We start from the raw sequence: 13,581 nt of genomic DNA, 5'->3' as shown, positions 1-13,581 counted from the left end.
GACGTCCAGGTTTCTCCTTCAGTCCAGACTTCGCTCTGCAGCAAAGAAATTATTTCCATTTGGGTGAAACCAGGCGAACAACTGGGGATCATCTGCATGAAAGTGACCAGAGACAGAAGGAGGCCCACAGCATGACTCCACCACCACCGTGCTCCACAGCTGGGATGAGACTGAGTGTTTCTGGTTTCCTCCAGAGTCTGATGAAGTTTCCTCAATCAGACTGAGGTCAGCAGAGTGTCGCCCAAACAGGAAGCAGCGTTCTAGTCTAAAGGTTGTTTCATCACACCGGGTGGTCAGCCCAACAGGAAGTCAGCTTCTCTCTCTGAGAGACGGCCGCTACACCGGCCGGATGAAACCAGCAGAATGGTCCGGGCCGGTTCTGGTTCTGGTAGATCTGACCCCCATGGACTCAGTTCAGACTCCACATATTCATTAAAACAAACTAAACCCTTAAGCATCGTATCGTAGTGAAATGTTGTTTAAAAGTTAAATTTTTCCATAGAAGAAAACTGTCCCTATTTACCTGCTAAAATAAATTAAAATAAATTACATCTTAAAGGCAGAGGATTGAAAAATATGAAAATCTAATTGTAATGCAAACGCATAAAAATGTCCTGGAAGTCAGCAAACAAATCAGCCAGATTTAGTTTAAAAGACAAAAAGAGGAACAAAAATAAAAATTTAACCCAAAAATAAACAACCGGGATAAATTTTCTCTTTTTACACGAATATACTTGAGATTCTGAGCTGATCAAATTTAAACCAGACCCAGAACAAAATGTCCAGGAGGCCAGAAGAGTTAAATTGCCCCCTACTGGACGGTATGGTGCAGGACATTCCGGAGTTTCATTTTCCCTGTGTTGATATAAAATCTGAAGATTTCTAAAGACATAAATAAAGCTTATAGGTAAACTGGATTTTAGTCCATCAGGCTGGAAGCTTTCCTTCCTCTGTTTTATCTTTCGGCAGAAGGCAGTTTTGTTTATGTAACTCAAACAGTTACAAAGATTTCCTCTTAGATTTTCAATCATTTTTATTATTTTATCAGCAGAAAAGAGACCGAGGTTCAGAAGAAGAAAAAGACATGAAAAGATAAGAAAACATTACAGAAATCAGATTTCTTCTGTTCTGATTTCTGGGTTTACAGGCTGTTTGTCTCCCTCTGGTGGAGACAGAGGCGCATCACATGCTGAGTACTGCAGTCATGACTAAAGGTGATTGCGGCTGGGATTTATTTAAATCTGCTGTTTTCCTCTGAGAACCTGCTGAAACATCTTCAGTTGTTCATGAATCTGAGTCCTCCACTAAATTTGACCGTCTGCATAAACTTGGTCAAACTTTAACCCTAAGTCTCATATCCCGTCACTCTGGCCTCTCGTTCCCTCATATCTGGTTCTGTTCCTGACAATTCAAAACCTGTAGACATCACACCAATACTTAAAAACCTGGCTTAGTTCCTGCTAATAACTTCATACTCACTTCCAACCGAAACGAGATCCTGACCGGCTCATGTCCAACATCAGAAAACACCACAAAACATGTGCTGGAGTTTATTGTCATGTTTATTGTTATTAAAACAAATGGCGATATCTGATTTCTTACAAAACATTTCTTAATGTGGATTATTTCAGGAGTATTCTCAGATTAGCATGATCCAACTGTGTTTCAACATGAAAAATAAGATCAAATATTCTCGAACCATCTGCCATCACAAACAGTTGGAACCCCTCCTAGGACCTGCTAAGAGTGTGTGTGGGTGTGTGTGTGTGGGTGTGTGTGTGTGTGTGTGCGTTTGTTTGTAATACCTTGTGGGGACCGAAGCCTGGTCCCCACAAGTCATAGTAATGTGGCTTTACTACACATGGACGGTATGTGTACCGTCCATGTGTACGGTGTATGTGTGTGTGTATATTTGTGTGTGCGGGCGTGTCTGTGTGTGTGTTAAATTGTCAGGACTTTGGGGTTGACCACCTTCCCAATGAACAGCAGTGCTCCTGACGGTTCGTCTCGGATCAGGTAGACGAAGGGCCGGTCCACTCGGTACGTCAGGTGGGAGGGCACCAAGACGGCGCTGGGGTACTGGACTCCTTCGGGCGCCGTTTCCATGACAACCTTATGATTGATGCTGGTGAGTTTGGCTGACTGGACTGAGATCTTCTCCAGTTCTTGGTTGTCCAACCAGTCATTGAGGCCTGCAGGAAGGAATGAGGAGAGTGAGGATCGACTGATGCTCCATGGTGTCCCACTGGGTAACCACTGCCTCGCACAAACCAGACACCTCTGCTTTTAAATGCTGGGAGTCATTCAGCTGTGTGGCTGAATGTTCTGCCAGGTTCCCCAGTTTCACTGACTAGTCCCTTAACTTTCCCTCAGGACTGTCTGTCCTGTGTCCTCAGTCATGGACTGAGTGAAATGGAAGGTCTTTGCTCCTCTGGGTGACTCACCGAGGTCGCCAAGCAGTGGCAGCAGGTCGGTGGAGTAACTAAGCCTCAGGACAGGCAGCGTCAGGGACACCAGAGCCGGCTGCAGCGCCATGGAGAGGTCCTGAACGAACTCGGCCGTCAGACTCTCCTCCAGCAGTGTGGTGTTGGTCGTCACGTCGTCGGGTAGAAAGACAAACATGCTGACGTCGTTCTGCATCTGGATCTGAGCGATCTGCGGGAGGAACCACAACATTCCTGAGATCTCTGCCAACAGCTCCTCGGCTCTGCTGCTCACAACACTCACAGTGCAGCTCAGGTCCGAGTCCACGCCCATCTTCACCGGGTAGTTATCCTGTTGCATCATGGGAACACGGACCGGAGCCCCGTTTTCCACCTGGAAGTCCTGCTGAACTCCGCCCTGACTGAAGCGGGTCACCCATCCCCCTGTTGGAAGAAAACCCAGACGTCAGTCCGGTTCTGGCTGCTGTAACAGCCGGTGGCTCTCTCAGGGTCCGGCATTGGAACCGACAACCCTGCAGGGTCTGACCGCCAAACGTCAGGAAGCATTAATACTGCTGCTGCTGATGTGAAATATTCTCCGTCTTCCAGTCCGACTCATTGATAACTCTGATGATTCACCTCCTAACCGACCATTCCTGCCCCCTGGTGGCCACTCCAGCTCATTGAAGATCTAATTTTTTACTTTCCTACCAATGATCTACGATGAAGTATCAGAGTCAGACTAAGACTGAAAATATTAACTGCAAGAATACTCAAGATATTACCAGAAAAAAACAAAAAGTCATTCTGTGAAAAAAAATAGCTGTTACTATGACGACTTTATTGTCATATTACTATGACTTTATTCTGGTAATACCACAACTTTATTATTGTATTATTATGACTGGTTCAGGCCCAGTTATTGTTGTACAATTAACACTTTATCCCTGAACATTTCTCCTGGCTGTCTAACTGGTTCTAAACTTCTTGTGACCAAGATGTGAGTCCAGTGTGATCTTTAGGAAACTCCTCCATCTGTCACGTTTAAACACCAAACCAGGTTTTTCCTCTTCCTTCATGAACGGTCGATACCTTTGAAGTAGGCGGCGCTGATGGCATTGACGCCGGCGGTTCGAGGGAGACCCTTGGTCAGGACCTGTTGGACCTTCCTTCCCGTCTGCTGAGACACCCAATCATTGATCTCCTTCGTGTCTTTGGCTCCACCCAACAGCGCTTTGGGGCGGACGCCATACTGCTGCTCCACCAGCTTGAAGAAGTCCTGCTTCAGGCGGAGTCCTGAAAACCAAAGGAGCGATGGGTCGGCATGGCTTTGGGTTTTTCTAGAAGATCTGAACTCTTTCAGTAAGTCAGAGACACCAGAACCTTTTAAATTGTTTGGGTCATAAACATGGACTCACGTCGCGTCATGTAGAGCCGAGCGGCCGAGCTCAGGCCTTTGCCTGAGGAGTTCACCGTGGCCAGCAGGTCCTTCAGGGTATTCTGGAGCTGGGGGTCCTGCAGGCTGTGGTACCGGAGCGCCCGGTACAGCTGCCTCTGGGCGTTCTCTGAGCCCCCTGCAGGACAGGAGGGGAAGTGCAGAGTCGCGGGTTATGACGATGCTTCAGTGCCTGAAGGTTCCTGACTAAGGGGAACAATCAAAGCAAACTGGTTCAGGCCCAGTTAGAGCCAGTACACTCACCCATGGACAGCTGGGTCAGAACCGAAGACACGCTGATCGGAGACAGAAACAGGTTGGCCGAAGTTTCGCGGCTCGTCAAAGCCCGGAACAGGTTGTAGCCGAAGTCCGAGGTGGCGGCGCCCATCTTGGTGGCGGGCGTGGTGAAAAGCTCCACATGTTCCTCCTCCACAGCCGCCTCCTCACCGCCGGAGTCCGACTGCACAGAACCAGGACAGAACCATCAGAACGGACCGGCGCCACACCCAGCTCTGGCTTCACAGCTGGGTTTACTGAGCAGAACCAGAACTAAATCCTGGAGGTGACAAATGTCTGTACTGGAGATGTGCTACTGGAACTTCTCCTTCTAAACTGGTTTAGTTTTCTCACCAGGAAAATGAGCCATGTGCACAACAGTTTCACATTTACCAACTTTCATTTAAATGATTACATTCAAACAACCTGACCTGCTAAACAAGCTAAACAAGCTAAAAACTCTAAACACACTTCATCATAAATGAACCAAACGTGTCTGCAGATTGTAAAAGTTGTTGGTATTGGTTTCGTCTGTTTGTTTTCAGTTTATCCCAACATCAAATCTGAATTATCTCTCTGTCATAGTTTCCCTTTTCAACACAAAAATCTTCCGATGGCCCAAAGATGATCATAGCTGTAACCGTCTGCTATCAATACATATATTTAATATGTTACATTATCAGCCAGGATAGCAGGATAATACAGTTTTTAACCTTGATTATACTCACAGGGGACGACCGGCACACACACACCACCAATGCACACACACACACTTTCCAACTCTACAGGACCTGGATCCCAGAGAAAACCCTCACATGCTCAGGGAGAACATGCAAAAAGACCCAGACTGGGATCTGAACCCAGCAGGAGGTTTTTACTGAAACGCAGCAACAGAAACCACGAACTGAACGTTTTCACTCCACAAATTAAACAGAGTAAAAGCTGCAGGAAGCTGAAGACCCTGAAACACGAGGAGACGTTCTGTGGTTACCTGAGCCCAGCAGAAGCTCAGGACGGCTGCCAACGCCAGCAGGAACGTTGTTCGCATCATCCTGAAAAACAAACAGATGAACGCCATGAAGAATCACATGACTTCCTGTTCTGCCTCTCTCTAAGGCCTGAGGTTGTCCTGATGCGTCTCTATTGTTCTGCAGGACAAACTCACCACTCCTCCTGTTTTCTTCTCCTACTACTCCACTCTGCTGTACTTGCTGTTATTTCAACTGTTAACCTTATGTTCAGTTATTTTCTCTCTATAGAAGTTATACCTGCTCTGGCTTCTGATTGGTTGGTTCCTTCCTGGAGGCAGAGCATCAGTTTGCATGACGGTGCCATCACCTGATCACTCTCCTTTCCTGCTCTGAACTTTTTACTTTAACATATAAAGTTCTCCTGGTTCTTGTTGTGTCTTCTCTCAGAGCCAGTCTGTCGCTGGTACTGAGCCCGGTTCTGGATCTGAGCCCTGGACCTGGTTCTGCTGGAGGTTTTCCTCTCCACTGTCGCTACATGCATGCTCAGTGTGAGGGATTGCTGTAAAGGCAACGACACAACACAACATAGGTGGTTGTCTACTGTCGCCCCCTGCTGGTCAGGAGGAGAGAATGCTGAAAGTCTGAAATGAGTTCTTCTGTAAATCATCTCCAGGCTTTTGTTGTGAACTGGAGCAAAGAAATGAACTGAGTCCACATCTGCTGAGGAGACGTTTCTCCTCACGGGTCAGAAACCTGTTTTCAGCAGGAGGAGACAGAGGGCGTTTCTGTTGAGCTGACACAGACAGCAGACGCTGTGATTACAGCCTCCGCTGCACAATGGCTGCATTCTGCTCACATCTGGACCTTCTTCAGACCAAACCTCAGACCACACAGGAATGACGGAAAACCCAGATGGAGCCGGAAAGCAGCTTTTTTCCCTCTAAGACTCGAAACGAAAACAAGAGCCGTGGAGCGGAGAAAGTGATTCAACGTTTCCTGACATGAAGCTCAACAGAAACAAACTGAACTCAGAAACAAACTAAACTCGCCCAGCGCCTCCTTCTGTCCGCCAGGGCCGTCCTGATCTTATGGTTTATTACCAGAATCATCGTCTCACAGTGTGTGCAGAACGAGCCCACATCATCACTCCTCCACCACCATGCTTGTTTGTTTGGTCTCCTTAACCAACAATCACTAATTGTTTCTAAAATACATGAAGCCCAAACCTGAACTGGAAAGTTTTCCCAGAGAAATGCCCTCCTACTTCGGCTTTTAACTGGTAAAACATTTTATGTCAAATATTTTACTTCGTGTGGAATCAGAATTAGATCATGAAATATGAAAACAGTTGAAGGCATACAGGAATAAATATGAGAGTTCTTCCGAGGTTCTCGTGGTTCTGATGGTTGAAGTTGGACCAGAGCTGCTGCTGTTTTACATTATATAAACCTCGGAGTGGAAAAACGCCGCAGCTGTTTGCAGTTTTTGGCTCCGCGGCGCAGAAGGAAGACTTCGTATTTCAGCACAACTCTCAGGAAAAAAAAAACGAGCATAAAAACTGGAAGGATTCGCTTCGGATTTAAATGTAAAAATTCAATCAAAGCGGTCCAAATAAGCACCAAGTGTCTTTCTGACAGTTCTGAGTCACTGGACCCAAAACTGCAAACTGGAGCCTGGGTCCAGTTTGCACCTTTTTGACCATCAGCGGATAATTTCAGTTTCGGGAAAAACGCAAAAGAGAGGAGCAGCAGTTCACTCACCTCTCCGGTCCGGACGGTCCACGTCGCTGCTGCTACTGTCTGTCTGTCTGTCAGTCTGCTGCGGAGACTGGTGGACCCGCGGGGGCGCGCACAGGCGGCGCGCACACGGGGCGCGGGAGCTTTTACGAAGCTGCATGCATTCAGCTTTAGTTTAGGTTAAATAAAACCTTTTCACAACATTTATTATTTAATCCACAAATTTCCTTTCATTAGCTTTGGAAGCAGATAAACTTAGTTTCCTCTGTTTTAATGTTTCTCACTGATTTAGCTAGAAAAGTTCAAAATAGATTAAAAAAAAAAATTAGAATCAAACACAAACTGGAAAAAAGAAGCAAAAAAAGAAGATAAGCTATAGCTTCTTCCTGTCCGTTGTTGCCTGTGGCAACATGGAACCGTCCATCTTTGTCGGTTCCGGTCCAGAAGGTCCATCAGACAAAAAAAAACAAAAAAAAGAACAAACCTTATTCAATAAAAACGTAAAGTTTATTTAAATGAAGGGTCCAAATGCCAACCAATCAGCTGCCAGATCATTTCATTATTGTTTGTTTTTATGAGGGTTTGCACTTCGTGAATGTTTATATGTTTATATGTAGAATCAGATGAATGTATCCAAACCTCTTTACAACAATAAGGTATTTTATTTCACAGTTACTGATGAACCTGGTAGCAGTTTTAAAAAACCAACAATATTTCCTATCAGAGGCTGTTTTTACTCGCTGGGAGATATTTTTGAAATTTAATAAAGAACAGACGTTGTGTAAAAACAGAACATGTAAATCATAAAAACATTAGTCACAGACCTGTGTCAGGGCAGAATATTGTGGTTTTAGCTAAACTACGATCACGTGATGCGTCTGTCTTCTAACAGTGAGACATGAAACAAGCTAACTTAGCTTTCAGAGGGTTTACAGAAGCCGTCCAGTCTGTTATCTAGTCACTGTAAGTTATTGGTTGTATTGACCTGAAAGGGAGACGTCGGAGTTTCTATTTATCTGAAGAGATGTTGCATAATTTCTTTATTATGATTTTTTTCACACTGGGACTAAGATTTCTGGTTTGGAGCAGGGCTGGCCTCCTTCAGTCTTACTGCTGCTGCCATCTTGTTCATCGACCTGCTGCAGCTGCTCCTTCCCCCCACCATGGGCGCTGCAGGACTGAAGAGTGCTGCCCTCTGCTGGCAACCTGTTGAGCTCGACGTTCAGATCTGTTTCCCTGGCCGCCTCGGTTCCAGGCTGGTCGTTCATGGTGTTGTTCCCGTTGGGGTCGTCGTTAGGCATGGGGTCGTTGTCGGGGGCGGGGTTTGTGACGATGCCCATGAACAGAGGGGCCAGAGAGAAGTCATCAACAAGGGCAAACAGGAAAGGGGAGTTGACAGAGAACAGGGAGATGGAGCGCATCGCGGTCACCACGGTGGTGGCGGACGCTTCGACACCTTCTTCGCTGAGCTCCATGGTGGTGGCGTGACGGACGCTCGACACCCTGAGGGGCTGCTCAGAAATCCCAGAGAGGTCCGGACCCGAAAACAGGGAGCCAAGTCCTGACAGACAAGCACAACAGGAGAAAAAAACTCAACAGAGATGTAAATACACAATGTCCTCCAGGGTGTCTATGGTGCTCCAGGAGCACTGGACCAGACCCTCAGAGCAGGAAACCACACGACCACCAGCAGATTGGCTATTTTCAGAGGACAGATCAGTACTTGTCCCTTCTTCACACATTCTACACCTATAAGGCATAACATTATTACCACCTGCCTAATAATGTGACGGCCTGACCTGCGGACGTAGGAACTCCACTGACACCATCAGTTCTTTCCACTGGGCCTCTGCAGTGTCATCTGGTATCCTTTAAGTTCTGGAAGTTCCCAAGTTGGGTCTTCACGGGTCAAACTTTTCTGTCCAGTATTTCCAACAGGTTGCTGATTCTTAAATTTGGGGGTAAGGCCAACACTTCAAACAGGCTCTTGTGATCCTGGAACCATTCTTTGTTGTGTGAGGATGCATCATTCTGCTGAAGGAGGTCACAGCCTGCAGGGAATGCTGTGCCTATCAAACGGTGTATAACCTGTTGCTTAGCTTGGTGATGAATAATATTTTTGGATTGACACCTACACTAAAGGCTGGTTCTCCCAGAAAAAACAATGTCCAAACCATCACACCGCCTCCTGCTTGCCTTCTTCTTCTGGTGATGTGATTTCCTCAGGGAACAACACAACATCCATGTGATGAAACCAAAACACGGATCAGAATAGACACCTTCCTTCTTTGCTCCATGGTCTAGTTCTGGTGTTCACCTGCTCGTTGTTGCCTCTTTCAGGGGAAGTCATGGGCAACTAATATCTTACTGCACTGGGTGCTCAGACATCCTCCTGTCAGAACCAAAACAACTAATTTGACTGCCCACATGGGCCAACAATCATTCCTCCTAACTAAACCTTGGCCAGCCATGACTATGTTCTTGGTTCACCACTGTTCCTTCCTTAAACTTGATCATGGTGGACCAGAAACCCATCACAGGAAATGCAGCTTTAGAGCTCTGATTCAGGCAGCTTGGCCCTGGTCAAACTTGCTGAAATCCTTCGCTCCCAATTTTTCCTCCTTCTAAGACATCAATTCTGAGAACAAAATGCTCACTTGATGCCTGATACGTCCCACTTTTGACAGGTGGCTTAATGAAAATGTTATCACCTGTTGGGGATCATAATCTTATGCCTGATTGGCACATGTACATGTGTCCTGGCTCTGTCAGCTGGTTCTACTGGACCCTGCTAATGACCTTTGAATTGGTGCATATGCAGAGTGACATCTAAAACCTGCAGTGGGCCATTTGGACCAGAGCTGGACATCACCCTGTTGGTGCTATAAGATGATCAGTGTCTTGGTACTAAATACTGACTCTTGAAGTATGGAAACACGGTGTTGGAGGAAAAAGATGTTTACATCATCAGATTAATGGTTTGGATTGATCCATGGTGATTCAGTCAAGTCTATTCTACTTCCTGATGCAGTGATGCAGAAGTTCCTTCAACAAGAAGGGGTGACTGGACGCATCATGACGTATCTGCATTGCATACTACCATACTATGAGGCTTCCAGTCTGTGTCACTGCTGACCAATAGAACCACAGTTAGTCCTGAAACACTTTAACAGGCATCAGTCTACCTGTACAACTAACCAATGAGGTGCCACAAGGCTTTCTACCCTCACCCATGCTGGTCAGTGCCTCTTCAAGCTCCTGTCGATATTGGAGCTTCATCTTTGGTACGTTGACCTGCATTGATTTTTCTTGAGGTAGACGACTGTAGAGGTCAGAAATATTTAGCTTGGGAAGCACCAATGAGACGTTTCCTATGGGAAGGATGACTAGGAAGCTGGTGTTTCCTTTGAAGGGGAAGCTGGCAACCTGCAAGGGACAAAGACTCATTTTGTTTGGATGTTCACTAGAAACTAACCCCAGCATCAGATTTCCATGATGTATGGGGTTGTGATACCTGTGCCTGCAGCTGAGGGTCATCCATCAGGCGTAGAGGATACTGGGCAGACTTCATCATGTCCACTGAGACTGAGTTCTGGCTGTCAAGATAAAACACTCCCTTTGAGGTCACCTGAGGGTCAAACTGGGTCTTCCATTCACCTGACAAACAGATACAGCAAAGACAACTTTTAATCAAGGTCAACATGCAGACTTCTTTAGTTAAATATGACTCCTATGGTTTCAGTTCAAACTCAGGGGAACGTGTAGGTGAGGTCATCCTCTTCCAACACCCTACAATACACTTTTAATTGGTGAGGGATTGATAGAAGGATTCACCTTTGAAGTAAACACCGTTAATGAGCATTAGCACCACGTCATGTGGAATGCTTTCCAAGAAGTTGGGGATGTTTCCATTGGTGACGTTCTCCACCCATTGGTTGACCTCATCCACAGAGACCAGAGGGAAGGGCTGGGACCGGTACCTGAACAGTAAAACGGTTTGAAAACAGATCTGGCATAGACCAGACCACACCAAAGATGGCTGTTTAAATAATTACAAACTTCTCAATGGATCAAACCCGATCTTTCAAAAGTCTGGTGTAGAAAATTATTTTTGATGAAAGATTGATCCAGTTTGTCTAAATACACTGTAGTCCAGTTCCCCCTTCTGTTATCTTTGTAAGGGTTTGGTTCCCAAATATAACCGATACCTGGCCAGAGATTCCTCAACAAACGACAGCTTCACTTCAAATCCTGAGGTGAGGAAGAGGAAAGAACGAGAGTTACTAATGTGTGCTGATGTGAGGAACCACCACCGCTGATGTCCCACCTGGCCTCAGGTACATGCGTGCCGCCATCTCCAGTGACCTGTGGGTTAGATGAGGCACAAGGCTTCCCAGGGCATGATGAAAGCATGGCCGGTTGTGGGCCTGAAGACTTTGTAGGAGAAGCTTCTCGGTTTCATTGCGGGAACCTTAGGAAAGATAAATGAAACTTGTTAGTGTGTTAGCATTAATCTGCAACATTATAATTCAGTATAATTCAGATTCAATCTGGAAAATGAAGCTGGCGAACCTAAGGTGAGGTGAGCGAGGGCGAACATCAGGCTGAGAGGGGAGAGGATGACGTTGGGCTGCTGTGGGCTGATGGCAAGCTTCTCAAGGATCTTCAACCCCAACTGCTCCATAGCGCCCCCTATCGCCCGGTGTTCCTCATAGGTGAATTTTCTGCCACAGTTACTGACATTTTTCTCCTCTTCCTCATCTGTGACTGGAGAGACTTCAGGAGCTGCTGTGGCGGGCTCTTCCTGAACAGACATCAACAGAGTTCAGACGCGAATGCTAACGAGAGAAACGCCACGAGTCGGTTCTTCTTACGGTCAGTCCCTGGCGACTGAGGCACAGCAGCAGCAGAAGAAGACGCAGCTTCATTTCCAGAGGGCCAGCCTGGAAATACAGACAGAGACATGACTGAACACCAGCTCTGCACAGTGGTCAGCACACTTTCGTTAATCCGCTTATGCGCTAAGAAATAGTTTTTCATTTGGCACTTTATTATCTCATCTAGTGCGCTTAGCTTCTCCTATGTACTGTTTTGTAGTGCATGTTGTGTCATCAACATGTTGGGTATCCATATGGTTCAATTCATATTGTTCATATTGAACCATAAGGATTAGCTTTTGTTTCAACTAAATACTGTGTTTGTCTAGTGCTTTAGCATTAGAAGAACTAACTTTTTGGTCAGCAGTGTTCGTCTTTGGTTCTGAACATCGATTCTTAAATTCAGGCATGCAAAAGGGAATGTTCTGTTCAGCCTTGGCAGACTTTAACTAGACCTGTCCAGCATGTGCTAATGGCAGGAAATGATGTGATGTACGGCTTGATCGTTGAGGTCCCGGCGTGTGTAACATGTATTTTGGGTTTTCATCCTTTGTAAACTATGATCATCAAAATGAGCAGAACCAAACTCTTGTTATTGTGCTGATGTAACTATGAGACCCTCCAGGTTAAAGGTTTGGATCCACCTCCATTTCTCCACTCTGTCATGTGATCCATTAGATTTTAGAACAATCAGATTTCCTAACATCCTGTTTTACACCAAGCTGACCAACGGCTTTCAGAACCAGCGATTACGTAAATATCCAGTCAGTGCAGAGCCCAGACGGGTCGGTCCGGGTCGGAACCAGTGGATGGTTCAGATGTGGCGGCTGTGTTTACCAGGAGACTAAAGGTTAGTGTTTCAGAACCGTTTTTGGCTGAACGGCAGTACGCTGAATAAACACAAAGCAGAAAACACTGAACTGAGCATGAAAACACAAACACTTTCCAACAGCTCAGGTTCTCCGCAACAATCATAATTCAGAGATCAGTGGATGATCTGGATACATTTATTACACTCTTTGTTAATCTTTACAAAACAGACTTTATTAATGTAACTGATTTCTCCCCAAACAGCCATTCAGACAAAGTTCTGATGAAATGCCCAAACTCACCCAAACTCACCTGGACTTTGCTTGAGAAGAGGAGATGAAAAACGGAGAATAATAAAAGAAAATCCAGATGTGATCAACCTTCCTCAGGCTGTTCAGCGTAGTGGACCCAACAACTGCCACCCCCATGTTAGCGGGTTAATTATCAACCCTGACCGGATTGTTGTGGAGGCTGTGGTCACTGCTATAGGTTCCAATCAAATGATGTTAAAGTTAAAATGCTTGTTTACCAGGATCCAAATGATCCACAGGGAGAAATTAAATCGAACTAAATTCACTAATTAATCTTTGCTGTGTCCGATTATTTATGGAGCATTCAATCAGAATACAGTTGATTGACGGCTCTAAATTATTTAGTTTGATAACTTTATCTGAATTTAGTCTTTATTATAAACTGACCATTAATAACAGATCACCACAGAGAGCAAAATGTATTAGTCAAGAAAAGTTAAACATAAATGTTGAGAAAAGGTTGGGTTTTTTAAAAAATATGAACCAAAATCATAACAAAAGAAAATCTAACACAAAACGTATTACAACTTAATGCTAAATGATAAAACAATAAACCTAAACATGTTTTTCAAAGTAAAACTGAGCGATTAGGATCTAGTTACAAGAAAACTAGTAAGACTGTGGTTAGCAAACAGGCTAATCAGGCTGTGATTCTACATACTTTTGTTTTCAAACAATAAAATTTAGTATTTTTACTCACTAAAGAGTTAACAGCACAGAAAGTGACTGATTTAATGACAAA

The 13,581-nt window shown here is 45.3% G+C and overlaps 2 protein-coding genes across 3 annotated transcripts; both read right to left on the bottom strand.

Moving 5' to 3' along the window:
- Window positions 1–1,544: 1,544 nt before the first annotated feature.
- serpinf1 (serpin peptidase inhibitor, clade F (alpha-2 antiplasmin, pigment epithelium derived factor), member 1) lies at window positions 1,545–6,995 on the bottom strand. Its single transcript, XM_028031546.1, has 9 exons — window positions 6,866–6,995; window positions 5,126–5,186; window positions 4,123–4,318; window positions 3,842–3,997; window positions 3,516–3,719; window positions 2,728–2,867; window positions 2,445–2,655; window positions 1,892–2,192; window positions 1,545–1,791 (listed from the first exon to the last, which is right to left on the bottom strand). Exons 2-8 carry the CDS (start codon window positions 5,183–5,185, stop codon window positions 1,942–1,944), a joined length of 1,218 nt encoding a protein of 405 aa, XP_027887347.1. The 5' UTR covers window position 5,186; window positions 6,866–6,995; the 3' UTR covers window positions 1,545–1,791; window positions 1,892–1,941.
- Window positions 6,996–7,480: 485 nt separating this feature from the next.
- serpinf2a (serpin peptidase inhibitor, clade F (alpha-2 antiplasmin, pigment epithelium derived factor), member 2a) lies at window positions 7,481–12,972 on the bottom strand. Of its 2 annotated transcripts, XM_028031545.1 has the most exons (10): window positions 12,841–12,948; window positions 12,446–12,545; window positions 11,716–11,784; window positions 11,414–11,645; window positions 11,169–11,312; window positions 11,050–11,092; window positions 10,676–10,821; window positions 10,356–10,498; window positions 10,072–10,267; window positions 7,481–8,402 (listed from the first exon to the last, which is right to left on the bottom strand). In XM_028031545.1, exons 3-10 carry the CDS (start codon window positions 11,767–11,769, stop codon window positions 7,897–7,899), a joined length of 1,464 nt encoding a protein of 487 aa, XP_027887346.1. In that variant the 5' UTR covers window positions 11,770–11,784; window positions 12,446–12,545; window positions 12,841–12,948; the 3' UTR covers window positions 7,481–7,896. The 2 variants fall into 2 exon arrangements, with proteins under 2 accessions (XP_027887346.1, XP_027887345.1); XM_028031544.1 differs by lacking the exon at window positions 12,446–12,545 and having other exon boundaries at window positions 12,841–12,972.
- Between the last annotated feature and the right edge of the window lie 609 nt (window positions 12,973–13,581).

This window comes from Xiphophorus couchianus, chromosome 11, assembly GCF_001444195.1.
Source record: "Xiphophorus couchianus chromosome 11, X_couchianus-1.0, whole genome shotgun sequence".
NCBI lineage: Eukaryota > Metazoa > Chordata > Actinopteri > Cyprinodontiformes > Poeciliidae > Xiphophorus > Xiphophorus couchianus.
This window is presented reverse-complemented; position numbering and strand designations above follow the sequence as displayed.

Bases quoted from the DNA above. Each gene is read 5' to 3' on its own strand.
- serpinf2a (XM_028031544.1), bottom strand. From the start codon at position 11,769: ATGAAGCTGCGTCTTCTTCTGCTGCTGCTGTGCCTCAGTCGCCAGGGA. The intron at 11,093-11,168 runs GTGGGACATCAG...TCCTCACCTCAG, and splicing joins ACGCATGTACCTGAGGCCAG to GATTTGAAGTGAAGCTGTCG. The intron at 10,499-10,675 runs GTGAATCCTTCT...TCTGTTTGTCAG, and splicing joins TAACGGTGTTTACTTCAAAG to GTGAATGGAAGACCCAGTTT.
- serpinf1 (XM_028031546.1), bottom strand. From the start codon at position 5,185: ATGATGCGAACAACGTTCCTGCTGGCGTTGGCAGCCGTCCTGAGCTTC. The intron at 3,998-4,122 runs GTGAGTGTACTG...CCTGTCCTGCAG, and splicing joins TCTGACCCAGCTGTCCATGG to GGGGCTCAGAGAACGCCCAG. The intron at 2,868-3,515 runs GTATCGACCGTT...TTCTTCCAACAG, and splicing joins CAGCGCCGCCTACTTCAAAG to GGGGATGGGTGACCCGCTTC.